The sequence below is a fragment of the Delphinus delphis genome, chromosome 6 (genome assembly GCF_949987515.2).
Source record: "Delphinus delphis chromosome 6, mDelDel1.2, whole genome shotgun sequence".
NCBI classification, from domain to species: domain Eukaryota; kingdom Metazoa; phylum Chordata; class Mammalia; order Artiodactyla; family Delphinidae; genus Delphinus; species Delphinus delphis.
Window position 1 is genome coordinate 1,559,490 of NC_082688.1, and position 18,053 is coordinate 1,577,542.

The window sequence follows — 18,053 nt, forward strand, 5'->3', positions numbered from 1 at the left end:
GCACCCAGCACCCGCTCAGCTCCCCAGATTGCACGCTCCTTCTCTGTCCCGGGGAGCAAATGCAGCACAGAGTGAAGGGGCAGGCGCTGGCGGCATGGGGCTTTGCTCAGACGGAGACATGGGGTCTGCTCAGAGATAAGAGGAGCTGTGCTTTTCCTGCCCAGGTCCTTCCAGGCCGGCCTCCAAATTAAAGTGTGCAGACCGGGCCACTGGAGGCCAGGCGGAGGCAGGGTGAGATGGGGCATTACTGCGGGACTCCCAGGTGGAGCTTCTTGGAGGGTGGCGTCCACCTCTAGTCCCCCAGGGCTTCCTGGGGTCCCTGCCCTCGCCATGCCCTGCGCTGCCAGGGGCCCACCCTGCTGTGTGCTGACTGGGGGTGACTGCAGGGGGTGGCCTGGCCTGTGGCCAGGTGCTGGATGCCCTCTGGGGTAGGTGCGTCTCTACCTGCAAGGATGGTGCGTTCCTGCAAGCTCACCTGTTTGGACTGGGGGCAGGGTGTGGGAAAATCGGGCATGGGGGCTTTCTCCTGTGCTGGCAGGGGTGCTGGCGGGTGGAGGGACGTGAGAGTGGATCCCGGCTTTCCCAGCTCCATCCCTCCTGACCTGGAGTCTTGGCTTCATCCTGGAGTCTGAGCCGAGGACACCGGGTTTCCCTCCGGAGACTCACCCTGCTTCCCTGCGCCCACTGTGGGCTGCAGTTCCAAGGGTGGGGCCCAGAAGCTGCTCAGAGCGGGAAGGTTGGGTCCAGCTCCTGGTGGCTTCGCTGTGAGCCCTTTGGACGCCACACTCACCCTCCCTGGGTGTTGGGTCGCGCTCACGCGACCAGACATTGTGACCAAGCCTCCCAGCTCGTACGTAGCCTCTCAGGTCCGAGCCTCAGCGGCGGTAGGACCCGACTCCCTCCCTGACCCCCAGCCTGCCCGCGGGCTTTCACGCCCGAGCCCCAGGCCTCAGCCCTGAGCCGGCGCCGGGGCAGGAAGCTGCCGGGCTCGGGCAGCTCCGGCCCGGCTCCTCCCCTGAGCGTCCCCACCCTCGGGCCGGGCACTCGGGGTGGCGTCTGGGCACAGCAGTTCTCCGCGCAAAGGCGCGCGGAGTCCGCGGCCGCCACCGGCGCGTCTCGGCGACCCCGGCCCCGCCCCGCGCCGCGGCCCCGCCCCCCGCCGCTCCGCCTCCCCGCGGCCCGAGCCTCCGGGCCCCTGGGCGGCCCGCGGGCGCAGCGCCCAGCAGCGCCGGGAGTCGTTCAGACGCCGGCCCGGGGCCTTTGAGGCCGTGGTCTCGCCGGGCCCCTGGAAAGTTCAGGGCCGGAGAGCCGCGGCGCCGGGCGGCGGGAACCCATGGAGGCGCGCGGGGAGCTGGTCCCGGGCCGGGAGTCGGCGGGCGGCGACCTGCTGCTGGCGCTGCTGGCGCGGAGGGAAGACCTGCGCCGAGGTGGGTGCCCGGGCCGAGCGGCTGCACCCGGGAGGGCGGACCCCGTGGAGACCCAGAGGTCCTCGCTCCCTTCCCGGCCTGGCCACGGAGGCGGCGGGAGCCGGGGAACGCCGGCAGGAGTAGGTGCTAGGTCCCCAGCACAGCACGACCCAGCAGCGAGGCTGCCTTTGGGCCCCTGGAGCTGTGTTGTCGGGTGTTTGGTCGTGGTGCCCAGGCTGGGGAGGGAGGCGGGCCTCCGGGTCCCAGGACCGGTTCAGGAAATACTCGCCCTAATCGGGAGATCGCACAGAGAACAAACGTGAGACCCAGTGACGACGGCGTAGGAGGATCTGCAGCAAGGCTGCCTGCACCCAGACCCTACACACTTTCCAGGGGAAGAGAGTCAAATGCAAGGGCCCGCGTGGAGCTGGACCCCGGCCGTAGGACACCCCTAGCTGGGGTCTAGGGGTCTGCACTCACACGCACCTGCTCTGTTGGCCCACTCGGGGCTGGTCCTCCTACAGGAAGGCCCCCAACTTCCCGGTGGCACCAGTCTCGCCCCCAGCGCCTTGGCTTCCTGTGAACTGGGATGGTTCTCCGCGGGCTTCCAAGCAGGCGGGACCCGCAGGATGGAGATGGAGGTGGCCCTGGAGGGGCGGGGAGCAGCAGGGATGGAGCAGGTGGGAAAGGGGTTGCATCCAGGCTGCGGGGTCTCATCCGCCTCCTACTTACTTATTTATTTATTTTCCGAAGGTTCCTGGGAGGGGTGGCCACAGGGGCTGGGAGGAAGGGGCGGGAGGGCGGAGAGAGAGGAAGGGAGGGGTGCGGGCTCTGGGCGAAACGGCTCAGGAGAGCCGGCGGGGATCGGCGGGCGGGCGCAAGGCTCTGCTGGGCCTCGCCAGCGCGGACGGTAGGAGACCCCGCCAAGTCCGGAGTCGCCATGCAACGTAAGGCCCGGGTCGCCAGGGCTTCGCGAGAGTGCGAGGGGCGCGGCGGGAGCGGCTTTTGCCTGACGCGGGCTCCGCGGGTAACACGGCCGGGGCGCTGTCCGGGCCGCGGTGCTGAATCCGCGCTGCGCGGGCCTGTCCAGCCACCAGCTCTGTGCCGGGTGTCCTGGCCGCCCTGCCACCGCCGCCCGGGGTTGGGGGGTCAGGGCAGGCGGCAGATCCCCAGGCTCCACACCCAGGGCTGCGGTTTTGCCCGACGCGGGACCCCGTCCTTCGTGGTTTCCTGGGGCTGAGGGAGGTCCCTCTCCGGCCCTCTCGCCGCTGCCAGGCCAGCCTGGGGCCGGAGGAGTCCGCCGTCAGTGAGGTGAGCGTGGTGCGGTGGTGCTATATTTTTGTATGTTCCAGTTCCTGCTCGTGGCTCTCTTCCCTCCAGAGACCTTTTCTAATGTAACAGGGAGTCCTCACCCCCTGAGCACCCTGCAAAGCCCCTCGTGGACCTGTGGCTCCCTGCGTTTCCCCAGCCTGGTTCCCCTGGAGGCCTGCAGGCCCAGGGGAGCAGAAGCCAAGTGTCTCTGTGGGGAGGGCAAACTGCCTACTGTGAGCTCAGGCATCCACGTCTGAGCATGAGGACAGAGGGTCCACGTGTCCATCCACTCACAAGTACCCTCACAGCCGCCCAGAGACAGGGAGGGCAGCAGTGTTTACTCTGGTGGCCTGCAGACAGGGCCCCGGGGCCAGGCAGCCACCCCTGCAGGGACCCCCTAGCCACCATGATGCTTAACTGTGCAAGTGATGAGGGCAGCTGGGTGGCGGATGCCCCACGACCCACACGTGCCTGGCCTCCAGTGATGGTAAGGACCCGTTTTCCAGCCCAGCCTCTAAGAGAGCCCCTGGGGTGGGGGTTTCATTTGAGCTCAACGTGCGTCCTTCATGAACTGGAAACATTTTGCAGTTGAAGGTATCTGGCCTAATGGGATGGCCTGGGCACCTTCCTGCTCATGGGCAGGTTTCTAAACCTAGTTTCAGTTGTCGTGAATTTCAACTGTGCGCCGGGCTGTGGACTTCGGAGTCATGCACTCCCTGAACTTGGGGAGCTAGGCAGCCGCTCACGCTGGCCGGGGAAGAGGGTGTGCGGGGAAGGGGGTCTCCTGGCAGCCCCGGTCCCGGGAGCTGGGGGTGGGGGAAGGTGAGGCCTCTCCCTCTCTGTGTGGTGCCCATGACCACTGGTGGCTCCTCTGCCTGCAGAGATCCCCCTGTGTGCTGGCTGCGACCAGCACATCCTGGACCGCTTCATCCTCAAGGCTCTGGACCGCCACTGGCACAGCAGGTGCCTCAGGTGCAGCGACTGCCGCACGCCGCTGGCCGAGCGCTGCTTCAGCCGCGGGGAGAGCGTCTACTGCAAGGACGACTTCTTCAAGTGAGCCGGCTGCCGCCTGGGAGGGAAGGGCTGGCTGCAGGCTGCCCAGTGGAAAGGAGGTCGAGAGCGGGCCACCCTGAGGGACTCCCCCGGCCCCCACAATAACCAAGTCTGGAGCCCCGAAAGCCCCCATCCCCAAACCCCTCCTTTTCCCCAGGCGGGGCGCTCTGGGGCCTCTCCGATGGCAGCTGGGCTAGCACATGAGCAATTTTTTAAAGTAATTAATTTTGTGAATCATTGAAGCAGTCGTTAAGAAGGTAACCCCAAGTTTGTAGCGCTCTATTGGACTGACTCCCTCTTCATCTTGATCTTGTTTTTGTCCTTAATGCTGGGGATGGGGCGCCTACCAGGATTCACATTCCCCTTCCAGCACAGAGGACCGCCGTGCTCCCCGGGGCCTCCGGATCCCCTTCTCGGTAGTCTGTGCGGCTCTGCTGGAGCTGCCGGGCAGGCGACCAGGGGCAGGGCCCGGGGGGAGCCTCCCTCCAGAAAGCGCCCTGCGCGGAGGCGCCGCGTTAGCTGCTCTCCTATCCGCCCGCCGCGCTGAGCCGCGCCCTGTGCGTCCCGCAGGCGCTTCGGGACCAAGTGCGCCGCGTGCCAGCTGGGCATCCCGCCCACGCAGGTGGTGCGCCGCGCCCAGGACTTCGTGTACCACCTGCACTGCTTCGCCTGCGTCGTGTGCAAGCGGCAGCTGGCCACGGGAGACGAGTTCTACCTCATGGAGGACAGCCGGCTCGTGTGCAAGGCAGACTACGAGACCGCCAAGCAGCGAGGTCAGTGGGGGGGTGGCGATGGTCCCCGGGATGGGCCTGGGCAGGGCCCACCCTCCCCTTTCCTCGCCTGCAGAATGGGGCTAAGGCCAGTCCGGACCGGGCGCGGAAGGATCCTTCCCCTCCAGGGTCCTTTGCGAAGCATTCACCACGGGGCGAGAAGTTAAGCGCCTTCCCACCCCCAGGCCCCGGAGCTGGAGTTGGCGGGAACAAGTATCAGACCCGCTCCGGGGAAGCCGGGGTCTGGGGTCTTAGTGGCCGCCGCCCTTGGGAGCGCAGGGCTGTTGGTCTGAATTATGTGGATTAACTTTCCGCGTCTGAATTATCTTCCTAAATCCTTGACCGTGAAGATCCGGCCCTACCCGCACCCTTGGAACAAAGAGGAACCCGGGGGGTGGTGGGGGGCACTTGTCAGCGAGGGGCCGAGGCTGGAGGCGCCTGCGCCCCGATCCAGGGCCGCGGGGTCCCTAAAGAAGGCCGCCGCAGGGCCGCCCCTCGCAGGGCCCGGACGCCCCCCGCCGCGTTTTCTCCATCGCTCCCCGGCGCCCGCGTCCCGCGAAACCCGCTGGCCTCCGCGGCCGAGACGGGCTGTCGCAGCGGCGGCGGCGGCCTCAGTGGCCCCGACGTCCGCGCGCCTGGAGGGGGGTGGGACCAATGGGCAGCTGCAGGAGCAGGCCCAGGCTCACGGCTCCCCGCGGTGCAGAGGCCGAGGCCACGGCCAAACGGCCGCGCACGACCATCACGGCCAAGCAGCTGGAGACGCTGAAGAGCGCCTACAACACCTCGCCGAAGCCCGCGCGCCATGTGCGCGAGCAGCTCTCCTCTGAGACCGGCCTGGACATGCGCGTCGTGCAGGTCAGCGCCCGGCGCCCCCCGCCCGCCCTGCGAGCCGCTGGCCGACAAGGGCCACCCCGGGTCCCAGGGCGCCGGCCACTCACCCGCCCCCGCCCCCAGGTGTGGTTCCAGAACCGCCGGGCCAAGGAAAAGAGGCTCAAGAAGGACGCGGGCAGGCAGCGCTGGGGCCAGTATTTCCGTAACATGAAGCGCGCCCGCGGCGGCTCGAAGTCGGACAAGGACAGCGTCCAGGAAGAGGGGCAGGACAGCGACGCCGAGGTCTCCTTCACCGGTATGGCGGGCGCGGGCGGCCACCTCACCCGCGGCGCCCAGAGCGGCAGCCCCGAACGGGGAAGAGCATTGGGTTGATTGACCGTAGGGAGCCTGGAAATTTGAACGTCCTGGGTCCTGGCCTCTTTAGCGTCACCTATAAAGCACTCGTTTATAGACCCTGGTCCCCCATCCCCAAGCCCTGTGGTTTGGCCACTGAGGACCACTGCTGTTCCTCTGGAGGGGGACAGAACCCCTGTGACCCGAGGGCCTGTCCCTCTGCAGGCTTTGTCCTGGTGGGAGGGTGTGGACGGTGTCTTTGCCCCGCGGCACTTGCAATGATTTTTAGGAAGGTGGCAGCACAATTTGGGGGTGATGAAAAGTCCGAGCTGCTTGGAGTTGGGGGAGGGTCCTCTCCGGAACCCGATTATCTCCTCCCAAAGCAGGAAGACCCCCCCCCTTAATGTCCATCCTCAGAGAGTTTGTACAAGAGACTCTGCCAGCATTTGTGACCTTAAGCTGCTCACCTAGCCTCTCTGGGACTTAACTTGTCTGCATAATGGGCAACCTTGGGATCGTACTGGAGCCCCGGGCGCTGACTGGACTATTCCTGGCCCTGATCCCACCAGGGGAGCCCACCATTCCTTAGGCATCAGGTGGGATTGAGCTGAACAAGCTCAGGGGTGGAAGGGGTGAGAGACTTGGGCTGAGCTGTCGTGTGACGTGGGGCAGGTCACCCCTGCAGGGGGCACTGAGCGGGGCCAGAGGTGGCGGACGGTGGGCACCGAGCAGTGCCCTCTGCTTCCGCTGCAGATGAGCCAGCCATGGTCGAAATGGGCCCTGCCAACGGCCTCTACGGCAGCCTGGGAGAGCCTGCCCCAGCCTTGGGCCGGCCCTCGGGGGCCCCAGGCAGCTTCCCGCTGGAGCATGGAGGCCTGGCCGGCCCGGAGCAGTACCGAGAGCTGCGCCCCGGCAGCCCCTACGGCGTCCCCCCATCCCCTGCTGCCCTGCAGAGCCTCCCTGGCCCCCAGCCCCTCCTCTCCAGCTTGGTGTACCCGGATGCCGGCTTGGGGCTCCTGCCCTCGGGAGCCCCAGGGGGGCCCTCACCCATGAGGGTGCTGGCAGGGAACGGACCCAGCTCTGACCTCTCCACGGGGAGCAGCGGGGGCTACCCCGACTTCCCTGCCAGCCCCGCCTCCTGGCTGGACGAGGTGGACCACGCTCAGTTCTGACTGAGACCCTCGGCCCCACCGAGCACCGGACACGAGGGGTCTGGGCAGCAGCACGGCCCCTGGCTGGGGGTGGTCTGAGCTGAGCTCTCCTGTCCCCAAAGCCCTGGACCCCTGCAGGACGCAGTGCCACCGGCGGGGGACAGGATGAGGACTTAGGGAGGGCCCCCCCCCGCAGCCCCCTCCCCTAGGCAGAGGGACTCTCCAGGCTCCCGTCTGAGAAGCTCCTCCTGGGACAGGGGCCAGCCCACCTGGTGGCCACTCAGCAAGCCTTGTTTTGTAGGCAGGTTTCTCCCTTCATCGACCAATTAACCGAGTGCTCGCTGCAGTTTCCAAACAGGAGCTGTCACACACACACACACACACACACACACACACACACAAGGCCAGGCCTTCACTCCGCTCTGGGGCCTCTGCCCCGACCAGCACAGCCCTCAGGCCGGAAGATGCTCTAATTTCTAAAATTAAAAAAAAAAAAAACATATTAATTGTGCTTTCATTTCCCAGGCTCCATATGTCTGAGTTCTATAGCCCCCTGCCCCCCCCCCACCTTTAGGTCAGAGATTGGCCTGTCTGGCCAGGCAGGAGGCCACACCTGTGCCCTTCCTGGTCCCTCTGGGGGCCTCCCAGCCACCAACCCCTACCTTCCCCAGGAACCTCCTTACCCCTCTCCCCTGGGGCAACTGGCTCTAGATATTCCCGTACTTCTGGGCTCCACTACCCTGGGGTGGGGGGAGATGGACTCCTTAAGCCCCTAAGGAGCTCCCTACCAGTCACAGCCGCCCCCAGGCCCTCAGCGTCCAGGCTAAGCCCAGGCCCCCGATTTCCGTTGCCAAACAGCCCCCAGTTCCCCCTCTCCACGGGCTCCAACTGCCGGAGGATTGGACGCCCCGCTGGAGAAGGCTGGAGCAGGGGCTCCGCGGAGCCTGCGCTGCCCTCCTCGACAGATGCTTTGCTGCCTGCCGCCTGCCACGGACACAAAGGCTGGCTGGGTGTGAATCCAAGTTATTCCTCAAGCCTGCATCCCACGCTACCTGTTGGTTTTGTGACCGTCCCCTGTCTTTTATTTATTCTCTGACCATTGGTTCTTTCCCAGACTTCAATAAATTTGTCAGTAAGAGTCGTTGGAAAGCCCGTACCTTTCATGATGCTGGGGGGTGCAGGCGGAGGGGGTCATTGGGAGTGGGGGACTGCTCTTTGAAAGCTGGAAGCCCCGTTGGAGTAGTTGTTGGCTCCTTGCCAGGGATGGTACCTGGTGTGAACTGGGGCCCCTTTGTCCCTGGATCTCAGCCAGGCTTCTGAGCACTGGAAGGAGATGTGAGAGAACAGACGGCCCAGCCATGGGTAGAGGGCCTGGGCCTTCCCGCTCTCTCCCTGGGAGAGGCCGGTGCTGGGGTGGCCAGGTGACACGACCAAGCAAAACTGCTCACAGCTGGGAGCTGGCTTCAGCAGGGGGAGGGGGACTGCTGGAGTCAACCAGTCAGGAGATTCAAGGAACGTGGTCACGGGGGTCTCTCCAACTTGGATTCCAGTCCCAGCCATCTGCTCACTTTCTGTGTGACCCTGGGCAAGTGACCTGCCCCCTCTGCGCCCTGCTTTCCTCCTGTGGAGACAGTGGTGACCGCCCCCTCCAACGGGGGACATAAAAGGAGAGTTAGTGAATTTGGGGCCCCCCCCAACCTTGCCCGAGGGCAGAGGCCTGGCTCTTGAGTCCTTCACTGGACAACAGGGCACTGAGTTGGGTGGGTGAACAGGCCCCTAGTGGGGGGGAGGGGAGCTGAGGATGGGGGACAGGCTGAGGGTCCCCTGTGTGGGAAGGGAGGAGGGGGAGCTCCCCAGATGTCCCCTCGGCCAGGCAGCCCAAGGGGCTTTGGTCAAGTCACCCCCAGTCCCACTGGCCCTGGCAGGGACAGCTCCCTCACCAGCACCTGCTGCTGCCCAGGACCCAGAGCCTGTGGCCCACCAGGAGGAATGTTGCTGACATCTCCCAGGCACACCTGGGCCCTGGGTATCTAATGGGGCAGGGGCATGCCAGGGTCAGGAAACGGGGGAGGCCCTCGGGAGAAAATTCAGGGGTGGGAGCAGAGGCCCTGATCTCCCTTCAGTCGGGGGGAGCGCCCGGGGAAGAGCCGGCTGAGCAGAGGTGGGGGTGGGTGGCTGCATTAGCCACTGGGGGACCCATGATGAGCAGAAGTGTCCCTCGGGAAGTGCAACGAGTCCCAAGCAAAGGTCTCGGACTCCCAGGGACGTGGCCGAGCGGCAGGTGGGGCGGGCTCCTGGGGGGAACCACTTTGGACTCTTTCTGGCAACGGATACCCCGAGCGGAAAGCGGCTGAGCCCGGGTCGGATTCAGGATTTAGGGAGGGGGCCCTGGCGGCCGCGGGGCGGACGCTGCCTCCTCCAGCAGCCCCGAGGGGGGTATAAATCCTCAAATCGCGCCCCCCCTCCAGCCTGGAGACCTCCCCAGGCCGCCCGGGACCTTTCAGGCGCTGACAGGTTAATAAAGCGCCGGCTGTCCCCTCGGGGCCCTCCGCCTGTCTGCAGGTCCGGCCGCGCTCGCTCCAGCTGGCGGCGCGTCGGGGCGGCATCGGGGCCCCAGGCCCAGCCCCCCCGGCGCGGGGAGGAGAGCGGATGCCGCAGGGGCCGCGTCCGCCGGAGGAGACGCGCGCGCCACGCGCCCCGGTCGGGACTGGGGGCTGGCGGGCGGGCAGCCGGGCGGGGGCTCAGCTGGGTCAGACCCGCGGTCACCGCTACAGTGCCCGTTTGCACACCTCGCGGGTCTGTTTCCGCATCTGAGCTGAGCGCCAGCTCGCGTGTTCTCCCTTTCCGCTCGCCCCATCCGGGCAGACACTCGAGCTCCCACCTCCGGGCCCCGCTCGGCCAGCAGACGTGACCTCGGACTGGGGGCCCAAGCCCGGACTCGAGGCTTGGAACCCGCAGTGAGGAGGTGGGCGCGGCAGACCTCTGGTGGGGAGGACCTCGGGCTGCGGGCTTTCCGCAGGGGAAGGTGGACGCCCCGTCTTTCGGGCCCCGTCTGCGGGGGTCACCTGGAAACCACAACTTATTTCCCACGATGGAGTCTGTTAACCAGGCGGGGCGTCTAGGCGTTTGTGGGTGTCACAGCCCAGGATGCGGGTTCCCGGCGCGCCCTCTCGCCGCAGAACCGGGCGGGGGGCACCCAGCTCCGAGTCCGAAGACCGGCCCTGGGGTCTCGGGGCCTCGGAGGGGACCCGCCCACGAGGGGCGCGCCGCACCGGGCCGGGCCACTGCCCCGCCCAACCGGCTCCGGGCGCCGCCCGCGAGGGACAGAGCAGGAAAGGGCGCTGCGAAGCCGGTGGGCCCCGGGCGGGGGCGGGGCGGGGCGGGGCGGCCTGCGGGACGTTGGGGGAGGGGCGGCGCCGCGCCGTCCCGGGACCCCCCCCGAATTGCGGCGAGCGGGAGGGGCGCCGCAGGCTCGGGGTGGGAGGCACCCTGGCGGGCACGCGGGACCCACTTGAGCTTTTTTCGTGGAGGGGGGGACGGGGGCTAGGGCTCGTCAACTTTTTCTTCAACAATAATCTCTTTATCATAATAATTAGAACATTAAATTTTAACATAGAATACTCATCTTGACATACACATTGTCGTTAATTTTTGAACCCGACGCTTGTATACATTATCAAACGTAAATACCTGAATAATAAAAATAATAATTTCGACCAGTACATAAAAGGACTTCTTTCCTTTTAAATATAAAATTTGCACAGGGGATGAAGGACCGTAGGGAATCAGAGGCACACCTCTCTCCCTGAGACCAGGGGACGCGCCGCTCCCCTTCCTGCGTTAACTCCCTCCTCCCCACCTGCTGGCAGGAGGGGGCGGACTATCTTGGGGACTGGTCCCCCGACTGGGGCAGGAGCGGGCTGGGGGCCCCAACCCCGGGGGCTTGCCTGGTTGAGTAGCAAAACGATAAATCAGTGGGTTTTCAAAGGAATCAGTCTGGAGCGCTAAATCCCAGGGGCTGTAATGATCAATTCTTTAAGCCCATAATTGTTCAAATTACTCTGAGCAACATAAAACATTAATTTTAAGAAATTTAATAGAAAAAAGCTCTTTAAATCCGCAACGAGATAAATGACACCCAGCATGACGACCTTTTTCCATACCTTGGTGACATTGAATAATCTGAAAGTTATTTACATTTTCATTCTTCGTGGAAAGTGTTGACAAGCTTTTGGCTGTGGGCGAGGTGCACAGTGGCACGGAGGGGCCCCCTCCCCCCTAATTAATGGGGGAGCAGCGACTTCATAAGCGGAATTTTCATCAGTCTGCCTGGGTGACCTGCGGTGACGGCTTCCCCCGCCATCCCCGGAGCTGATGCAACTTGGCTCATTTTTCACCATAAAAATATTCCCTCCTGACCAGCGGAGCCCCCTCAGCGTTCAAAAATAGATACCAGCCTAAGAAGCAAGCTGTCACGGGGCATCACAGGGATGGAGTCCAAGGCCAAACCTGGGAGAAAAGCACAGACTCTGCAGACCCCAGAGTCAGCGAAGCGTGTGTGTGTGGGTGGGGGAGTGCGTATGAGTGTCACAGCGGGTGTGGAGGCCACCCCTGGAGAAGTGGTCACAAGCCCCCAGACACTCACACAGCCCTCAGACCCTCAGTTCCATGTGTTCCCAAGAGCCCGTCCAGGTTGTGGAATGTGACCTGTCAGGGGTCCACCCAGCTGACATCTGCAGAGCTGGGGTGAGGCTAGGTCCGGGGAGCCTGAGAGACACAGGGTAGGGATGACCTGGGCTCCCCACTGAGTCCCACGTCTGTTGTTATGGACCTGGTAGAGCGCAGGCTTGGGTCAATGGACTCAGGGACCCTCCCATCCGTGCTACTTACTCACTGCAGCTGTGTGACCGTGGGTGAGCCGCTCAACCTCTCTGAGCCTGCAAAGGGCAGCAAGTGCAACCTCCTTTCCAGGCTTACTGGGAGACTTACCAAGGCAAAGCCGGAAACAAGCATGAGTGAAACGCTCGGCAAACCTTGGGGCAGCACCTAAGCCACCTTCCTCAGGTTCTGAGGGCAAATCCCATTGACCTGGAGGAGGCAGAACCCGCCAGACCCGCCGGACCTGCACATACTCACGACTCAGAACACAGAGCTACGTGCAGAACAGATGCACACGCCAGCGACTCTCACACGCAGGCACGCTCACCCGTGAGCACATTCACCCACTCTCTACACAGCTCACACTCACAACCCCCCAGCCATGCTCTTTGAGGGCAGTGACACGTGAACCATGGGAGGGGCCTCTAGCCTGTTGTCACAGAGGTCAAATACCCACTCGGCCAGGTTAGATCAGACCCGCCCTGAGGCAGGGGCATGGTCAAAGTTGCCCCAGGACTTTCTCCCTAATCTGTAGGTCTGGTGGCTGTGAGGGAAACACGGCTTCCTTCCGTGCTGAGGTTCTGGGGCCCTTGTGTGCCCCGTGCTTCTGAATGGGGCATTTCCAAATCTAGGGGTGGGGAACCCAGACAGGGTCAGAGGTGGCTTACATCCATCTGCCCTGCTCCGGCCAGTGTCTGCCCCACTGGTGGGCGGGAAGGGGGAGGGTGGGGAATGGCCGGAGGATGTCCTCGTCCACGTGGACCGCATCCCGGAACATGAGGCCCGGGAGGGAAGCCCACGTCCATCCCCGCACGCTTGCGGTCCACACTCAGCACCTCTGCAAACCCTGTTTCCTCAACCATCAAAGGGGATGATCCTGGTCATTGAGCATGGGAGGAGCCGATCACGGCCCCAGGGAAACAGGAATCAGCCCCGGCGGCACCGCTGCTGGGAATGTTCACAATGCAGCCACTGAGGAGAACAGTCTGTTGGTTCCAAAGCTGTAAACACAGAATCACCAAGTGACCTGGCCATTCCACTCCTAGATCAAACCCAACGGAACTGAGAACAGGGACTCAGACAAACACCTGTACAAGGATGTTCACAGCAGCCAAAAGGTGGAAATGGCCCAAATGTCCATCAATACATAAATTAATTTTTTTTTTTTTTGTGCGGTACGCGGGCCTCTCACTGTTGTGGCCTCTCCCGTTGCGGAGCGCAGGCTCCGGACGCGCAGGCTCAGCGGCCATGGCTCACGGGCCCAGCCGCTCTGCGGCATGTGGGATCTTCCCGGACTGGGGCATGAACCCGTGTCCCCCGCATCGGCAGGCGGACTCTCAACCACTGCGCCACCAGGGAAGCCCCATAAATTAATTTTAAAATGTGGTCCATCCATAGCACAGAGTGGGGCATGGACGTGATGCAACACGGGGGACACTTGGAAATGTCGTGCTGGGTGAAGGAAACCAGACACAAAAGGCCACACGTTGTATGTAATTCAGTTTCTATTCAATGTCCGGAACAGGTGGACCCACAGCAACAGAAAGTAGACTCGTGGCTGTGGGGTGGGCGGGGGTGAGGAGTGGCTTCTGATGGGTCCGGGGTTTCTGTCTGGGGCGATGGCTGCTCCTGTAGGCTTTAGAATGGTTAACTTTGTGTTATGTGAATATCACCTCAATTGTTTTAAAGTCTTTATTGAATTTGTTACAATATTGCTTCTGATTTATGGTTTGGTTCCCCCCGCCCGCCGGGGTGGCACGTGGGATCTTAGCTCCCAGACCAGGGATCGAACTGCACCCCCTGCATTGGAAGGCGAAGTCTTCCCCCTGCATTGGAAGGGAAGTCCCTCACCTCAATTTTATAAAGGGGGCACCACTCACCCCTCCCGGGCAGGCCTGGCTCACAGCCTGTCGGCAGACAGGAAATCATGTGATTAAGGAGAGCAAGCAGGACCAGTAAGAGCCCTCCCTCCTCGCCCCCCGCCCTGCTGGGTCATGGAGTCAGCATCAGCGTCCCACCCCTCCAAATGCTTCCCCTCCCCAGGGTGGTCCCTGGAAGCCCCCCTCCCGGGAGACCCTCCCCTCCAGGGTGGAGCGCACAGAGGGTCCTCAGCGCTGCTGCCCCGGGACAGGGGCTGGTGCACCTGTGGTGGGGTCCATGGCCCCACCTGCAAGGCAGGAGTCTGGCCGCAGAGGGACCCCCCCCAGCTAAGTTCATCGGCCCGGTGTCACCAGCTTCCAGCAAGTGACAGGAATGGATGTGAAGGACCCGCTCTCCTTCCTGGAAAGGGCTTGTCTGGAGAGGAGGGGGGCTTGGGAGACCCCACTGGTTGGGGGAGGCCCTTGGCACAGGCGGAAAGTGCATTTCCAGCCCCCAGCCCCTGGGGCCTGGTGGTCATTTGGGGAGTGGCTGTGTCCTGGCCCCCTGGCCATTGTACCCAAGCTAGCCTGCCCTGACCACCAGCCTTGTTTGACTTCCAGAAAGGTCAGAAGTCGAGACCTGTGATGTTCCCGGGTGATATGGTGATGTGGTGACACACTCTCTTCACATGCTGCCCCCCGCCCCCGCCCCGTTTTCTTTCTTTGCTGGGGGAACAATGCGGGCTGCCGGCAGGGCAGGTGGCCCAGCGCTGGGGGCGGCCCCTGCAGCCTCTGCACTGGAGGGACTCGCCCTGGCCTCTCTGGGGGGCAGGGGAGGCCCGCCAGACAGACAGCCACCACCAGCTCTGAGCTGTGGGGACCGGTCCCCAGGTGATGGCAGGTGGGTGAAGAGAGAGGCGGGCGCTCGGCCCTCGGAAGGGGGCAGCCACCAGCCTGCGTCGGGCGCCTGGCATCCCAGGTGGGGTGTGGGGGGAGCATTCCTCACCATCCCCTCCAGCGATGGCCCCAGGAGCCCGGCTCATCCTGGGGCCACGAGGCTCTTACACCTTCCGGATGATTCCTTTTCGGCTGGTCAGGCAGAAGCCACTCAGTAGTTTGCACTCAAGACCTTAAACTGGACTTTCCTTGGGTGGGGGGGCGGCTCCCTGTCTCCCTGACAAGGCTTTGTTCAGAGCTCCAGCTAATCTTTAGAATGACAAGGTTTAAAATTTAATTAGCAAGTTCCTCTTATGCAAACTCTCCTCATTAAACTAAGTGTCCTATTAGTTAAAATGAAGCCCGGTGGGGGGTGGGATTTGGATACAGGCTGGCTGGCCCCGAGGAGACAGAGACGGCTAACGAGGCAGGAAATTTTACGGGCGGCCTTGGCGGCTCCACGTCGGGTCATAACTTAGGTGGGCGGAATTCTCTCCTAGTCCTTCAGGTGACATCAGGCGTCAGAAGCCCGAGGCAGGAGCAGGCTGGCTGGCGGGGAGGCTGTCAGGGAGGTAAAGTATGGGGGCGTGGGATACACCGCAGCCTGGACAGATGATGTCACCAGCGGGGACCCCTGAGCCCGGGGCCCTACCAGGTATTTGGAAAATGGGTGGATGGCTGCTGGTGGGTGGCTGCTGGGGCCCTCCTGGGGTCTCCTGGGGGTCCCTGCTCTCCGGTCCCATCTCCCAGGTCCGGGGCTGCCTGCTCACAGCCACCGGAAGGCAGAGGCCACAGTCAGTGTTTATAGACGAATGCGAATGGCTTACGTTCTGCTTATGAAAGTAATAGACGCTCATCGTGCAAACTTTGGAAAACAGAAAAACACACTTCACCCCGCCTGCAAAGGCGCTGAGGTCCTCTAACCAAGAGACCATGTTGGTATTGCTCCTTCCAGACTGTTCGCCGTGGCGTGTGTGTTCTGGGTGGGTTGCACCTGTGCACAACGGCTTTGTGACCTGCTTCTTCTCTCGGGTGTCGCACCACGGCCGCTTCCTGGGCCACCAAATGCCCCTTCTGAGATGTGTCTGCTGGAGGCCTTATCTGATGTCTGACTGGCCGTTCAGGCCTCTCCTACTGTCTGTACTGGGCTCCTGGCGGTGTCAGCTCCTGGCAGAGCAGACCAGGTCCAGCCTGGGCAGGAGGGGGCAGCTCACCGGGCTGATGGGAGCACGCTGGGACAGCCTGTCCCTACCTGCGTGCCCTAGAGTCCAGAGCTGTTGGCCCAGGACCCACTGTGGAAGGATCAGCATCTTCCTTCTCCAGGGACGTCTCCCTGGCCGAGTGGACCAACCCTGTGTAGACTTCCTCTTCTTTTCTAGAAGGTTCCCATACCAAAGCTACTCCCATCCCCCATCTATAATCCCCCCTGTCTCTGATGGGGCTCTGAGCACAGTTTGGGGGACCCACAGCCATCTCCGTGGCTCCCACCCCACCACTAGCTCTCTCCTCCTCCCCCGGGGGCTGCTGGCTTGGTCCTGTGGACTTTCTCCAACTTCGGCCAAGGGCCCCCCGCTCTCGGAAGCTCCTGGGTGCTCTGCACGAGTCCTTGACATTGTACATTGTGCCAGGTGGTGGCTCTGGCCTGGGGGTGGGTGCACGTGGTTATAAGCTTGGGAAGGTCCGGGGGGCACTGAGGGGACGCAAGGGGTCTCTCTCCGGGAGCAAATGGGTGGAATCGTTCCATTCAGAGGAGGGTTGGCATCCACGCTTAGACGTTGGCTTTGGGCAGCTTTCAGCCGGGCGTCTCTGGAGCACACGGTGATGGGGTGACGGCTGAGGCTGGAGGGGACGCCCTGGAGAGCAGCTGGTGGAGGGGCAGCAGGTGGGTCCACACCGGGATGGGTGGAGCTGCAGGAAAACCCAGAGGCAGCCCGGAACCGCGGCCATTGCTCCTCAGTGCCCGTTCCTGTAAGTGTCATTGTCGCCCTCCCATAGAGATGGCACGCCTTTCCCAGGCTTTGGGCCCCTCGTGCCGGGTCCCCCACCTCTGTGCCATCCTTAACCCGACAGCGTTCTCCACCACCGGCTCCCAGCCCCTCATCCGGCCCAGGCACGTAGGCGTATGGCCTCCCAGGTGGCCAATGAGCTGGGGGCTCCCAGCGGGTCTGGGGGCTGACTCCAGAGGGCCGGCCCCTGGGAAGAGGCCTGTGCAACCCATCCCGGTGGCCTGCACCCTCCACCCCTACATCTGGCCGTCCATCTCATCCATCTGGCCCTTTGTGTGTTGGCTGCAGTTGGCGGGTGGCGGGGCAGGCGCCCCACTAGGTCTAGGCAGGCGGCAGTCCCCTCCCCAAGAGACCCGGCCGGCCTCCTGTCACCACCTTTAACAAACCCGCTGAGGAATTTTTCAATGGAACCGTCTCCTGACTTCCCCCAGCCGCTGGCCAGGAGAGGGGTTAATGAGCCTGGGGTCGAGGGGGATGGGGGAGCCCGGGCAGCCGCAGGGGGCACAGCCGCCCCCTTCCTCCTGTGCCCAGGCCCAGCGGGACCTTCCGTCCCCGCACCCCACAGTGCTGGCCCAGAGCTGGGACGTGACCCAGGGCAGCAGCCGAGTGAGGGAGCAGCGGCGGGGAGGGAAGCAACTTTAACTCAGGAAAATGCAGAATTAAGGATGTTTCCCCACTTGGAGTTTAAGGAATCTGTGTGTTTGCTGTTTTCTGTTTTCGTCTTCGTCCTTTAGTCATCAGCTTGTGATTCCAGCTGATATGTTTAATTAAATGACCGATTCCAACTTTTAGGGTCCATCTCTTACTAACTTTGTAAACCGCACTGGAAACATAAGAAGACATAAGAGTCTCAGTGTTTCCAAGTTTACTGTGGTTTTTTTGGATATACAATGATTTATGCTTTGGGGAATTTTTCTTTGTTCCGTCCAGAAACTAAAGTTATGAACAAGGAGACAAAATATTAAGGTCGTTAAGTGGATTTTAAATGTTTAAGGGCATTTCATTGAGTTGTAGAAGTTCCTTAACATTGTTCTTAGCATTTGCTAAGCTTCATAAGAGAATTACATGTGTAAACTGAACTTAAAAACTTAGCAAACAACTAGAGTTTCGAGTTAATTGAATATTTGAAAAACCAGATTACACTGAATCATCTTTTTTATGGGAAAAAAAAGAGAACATTCAAGAGCACAGGATAAATCAATAGCACTCGGGCTATTTCGTCCTCCGGGCGTCCTCCGGGTCTGGGGTGGCAGATGCCCTCCCCGCTCCTGCTGTGGGGGCTGAATCATGTCCCCCCAAAAGAGGTGTCCGTGTCCTCACCCCCAGTACCTGCGAATGGAAACTTATTTGGAAATTGGGTCTTTGCTGGTGTGATCAAATTAAGAGGAGGCCGGGCTGGGGTGGGGTGGGCCCTGACCCTGAGTAGTTAGTGTCCTTCAGAGAAGAGGGAAATCTGGACCCGGGGACACAGGGAGACACAGGGGAAGATGGCGCTGTGATGACACAGACAGAGATGGGA

At 62.6% G+C, this 18,053-nt stretch overlaps 1 protein-coding gene across 1 annotated transcript; it reads left to right on the forward strand.

The window, feature by feature from the left end:
• The first annotated feature begins 1,333 nt into the window (after positions 1-1,333).
• On the forward strand, positions 1,334-6,876 carry LHX3 (LIM homeobox 3). The gene is made up of 6 exons (XM_060013249.1): positions 1,334-1,427; positions 3,599-3,770; positions 4,341-4,543; positions 5,244-5,395; positions 5,495-5,666; positions 6,458-6,876. Exons 1-6 carry the CDS (start codon positions 1,334-1,336, stop codon positions 6,874-6,876), a joined length of 1,212 nt encoding a protein of 403 aa, XP_059869232.1.
• The last annotated feature ends 11,177 nt before the right edge of the window (positions 6,877-18,053 follow it).

What these genes read in the sequence shown, in the direction of transcription:
- LHX3 (XM_060013249.1), top strand. Translation starts at nt 1,334, where the DNA reads ATGGAGGCGCGCGGGGAGCTGGTCCCGGGCCGGGAGTCGGCGGGCGGC. An exon ending in GAGGGAAGACCTGCGCCGAG is followed by an intron (nt 1,428 to 3,598) that starts GTGGGTGCCCGG and finishes CTCTGCCTGCAG; the next exon opens with AGATCCCCCTGTGTGCTGGC. An exon ending in CGAGACCGCCAAGCAGCGAG is followed by an intron (nt 4,544 to 5,243) that starts GTCAGTGGGGGG and finishes CCCGCGGTGCAG; the next exon opens with AGGCCGAGGCCACGGCCAAA.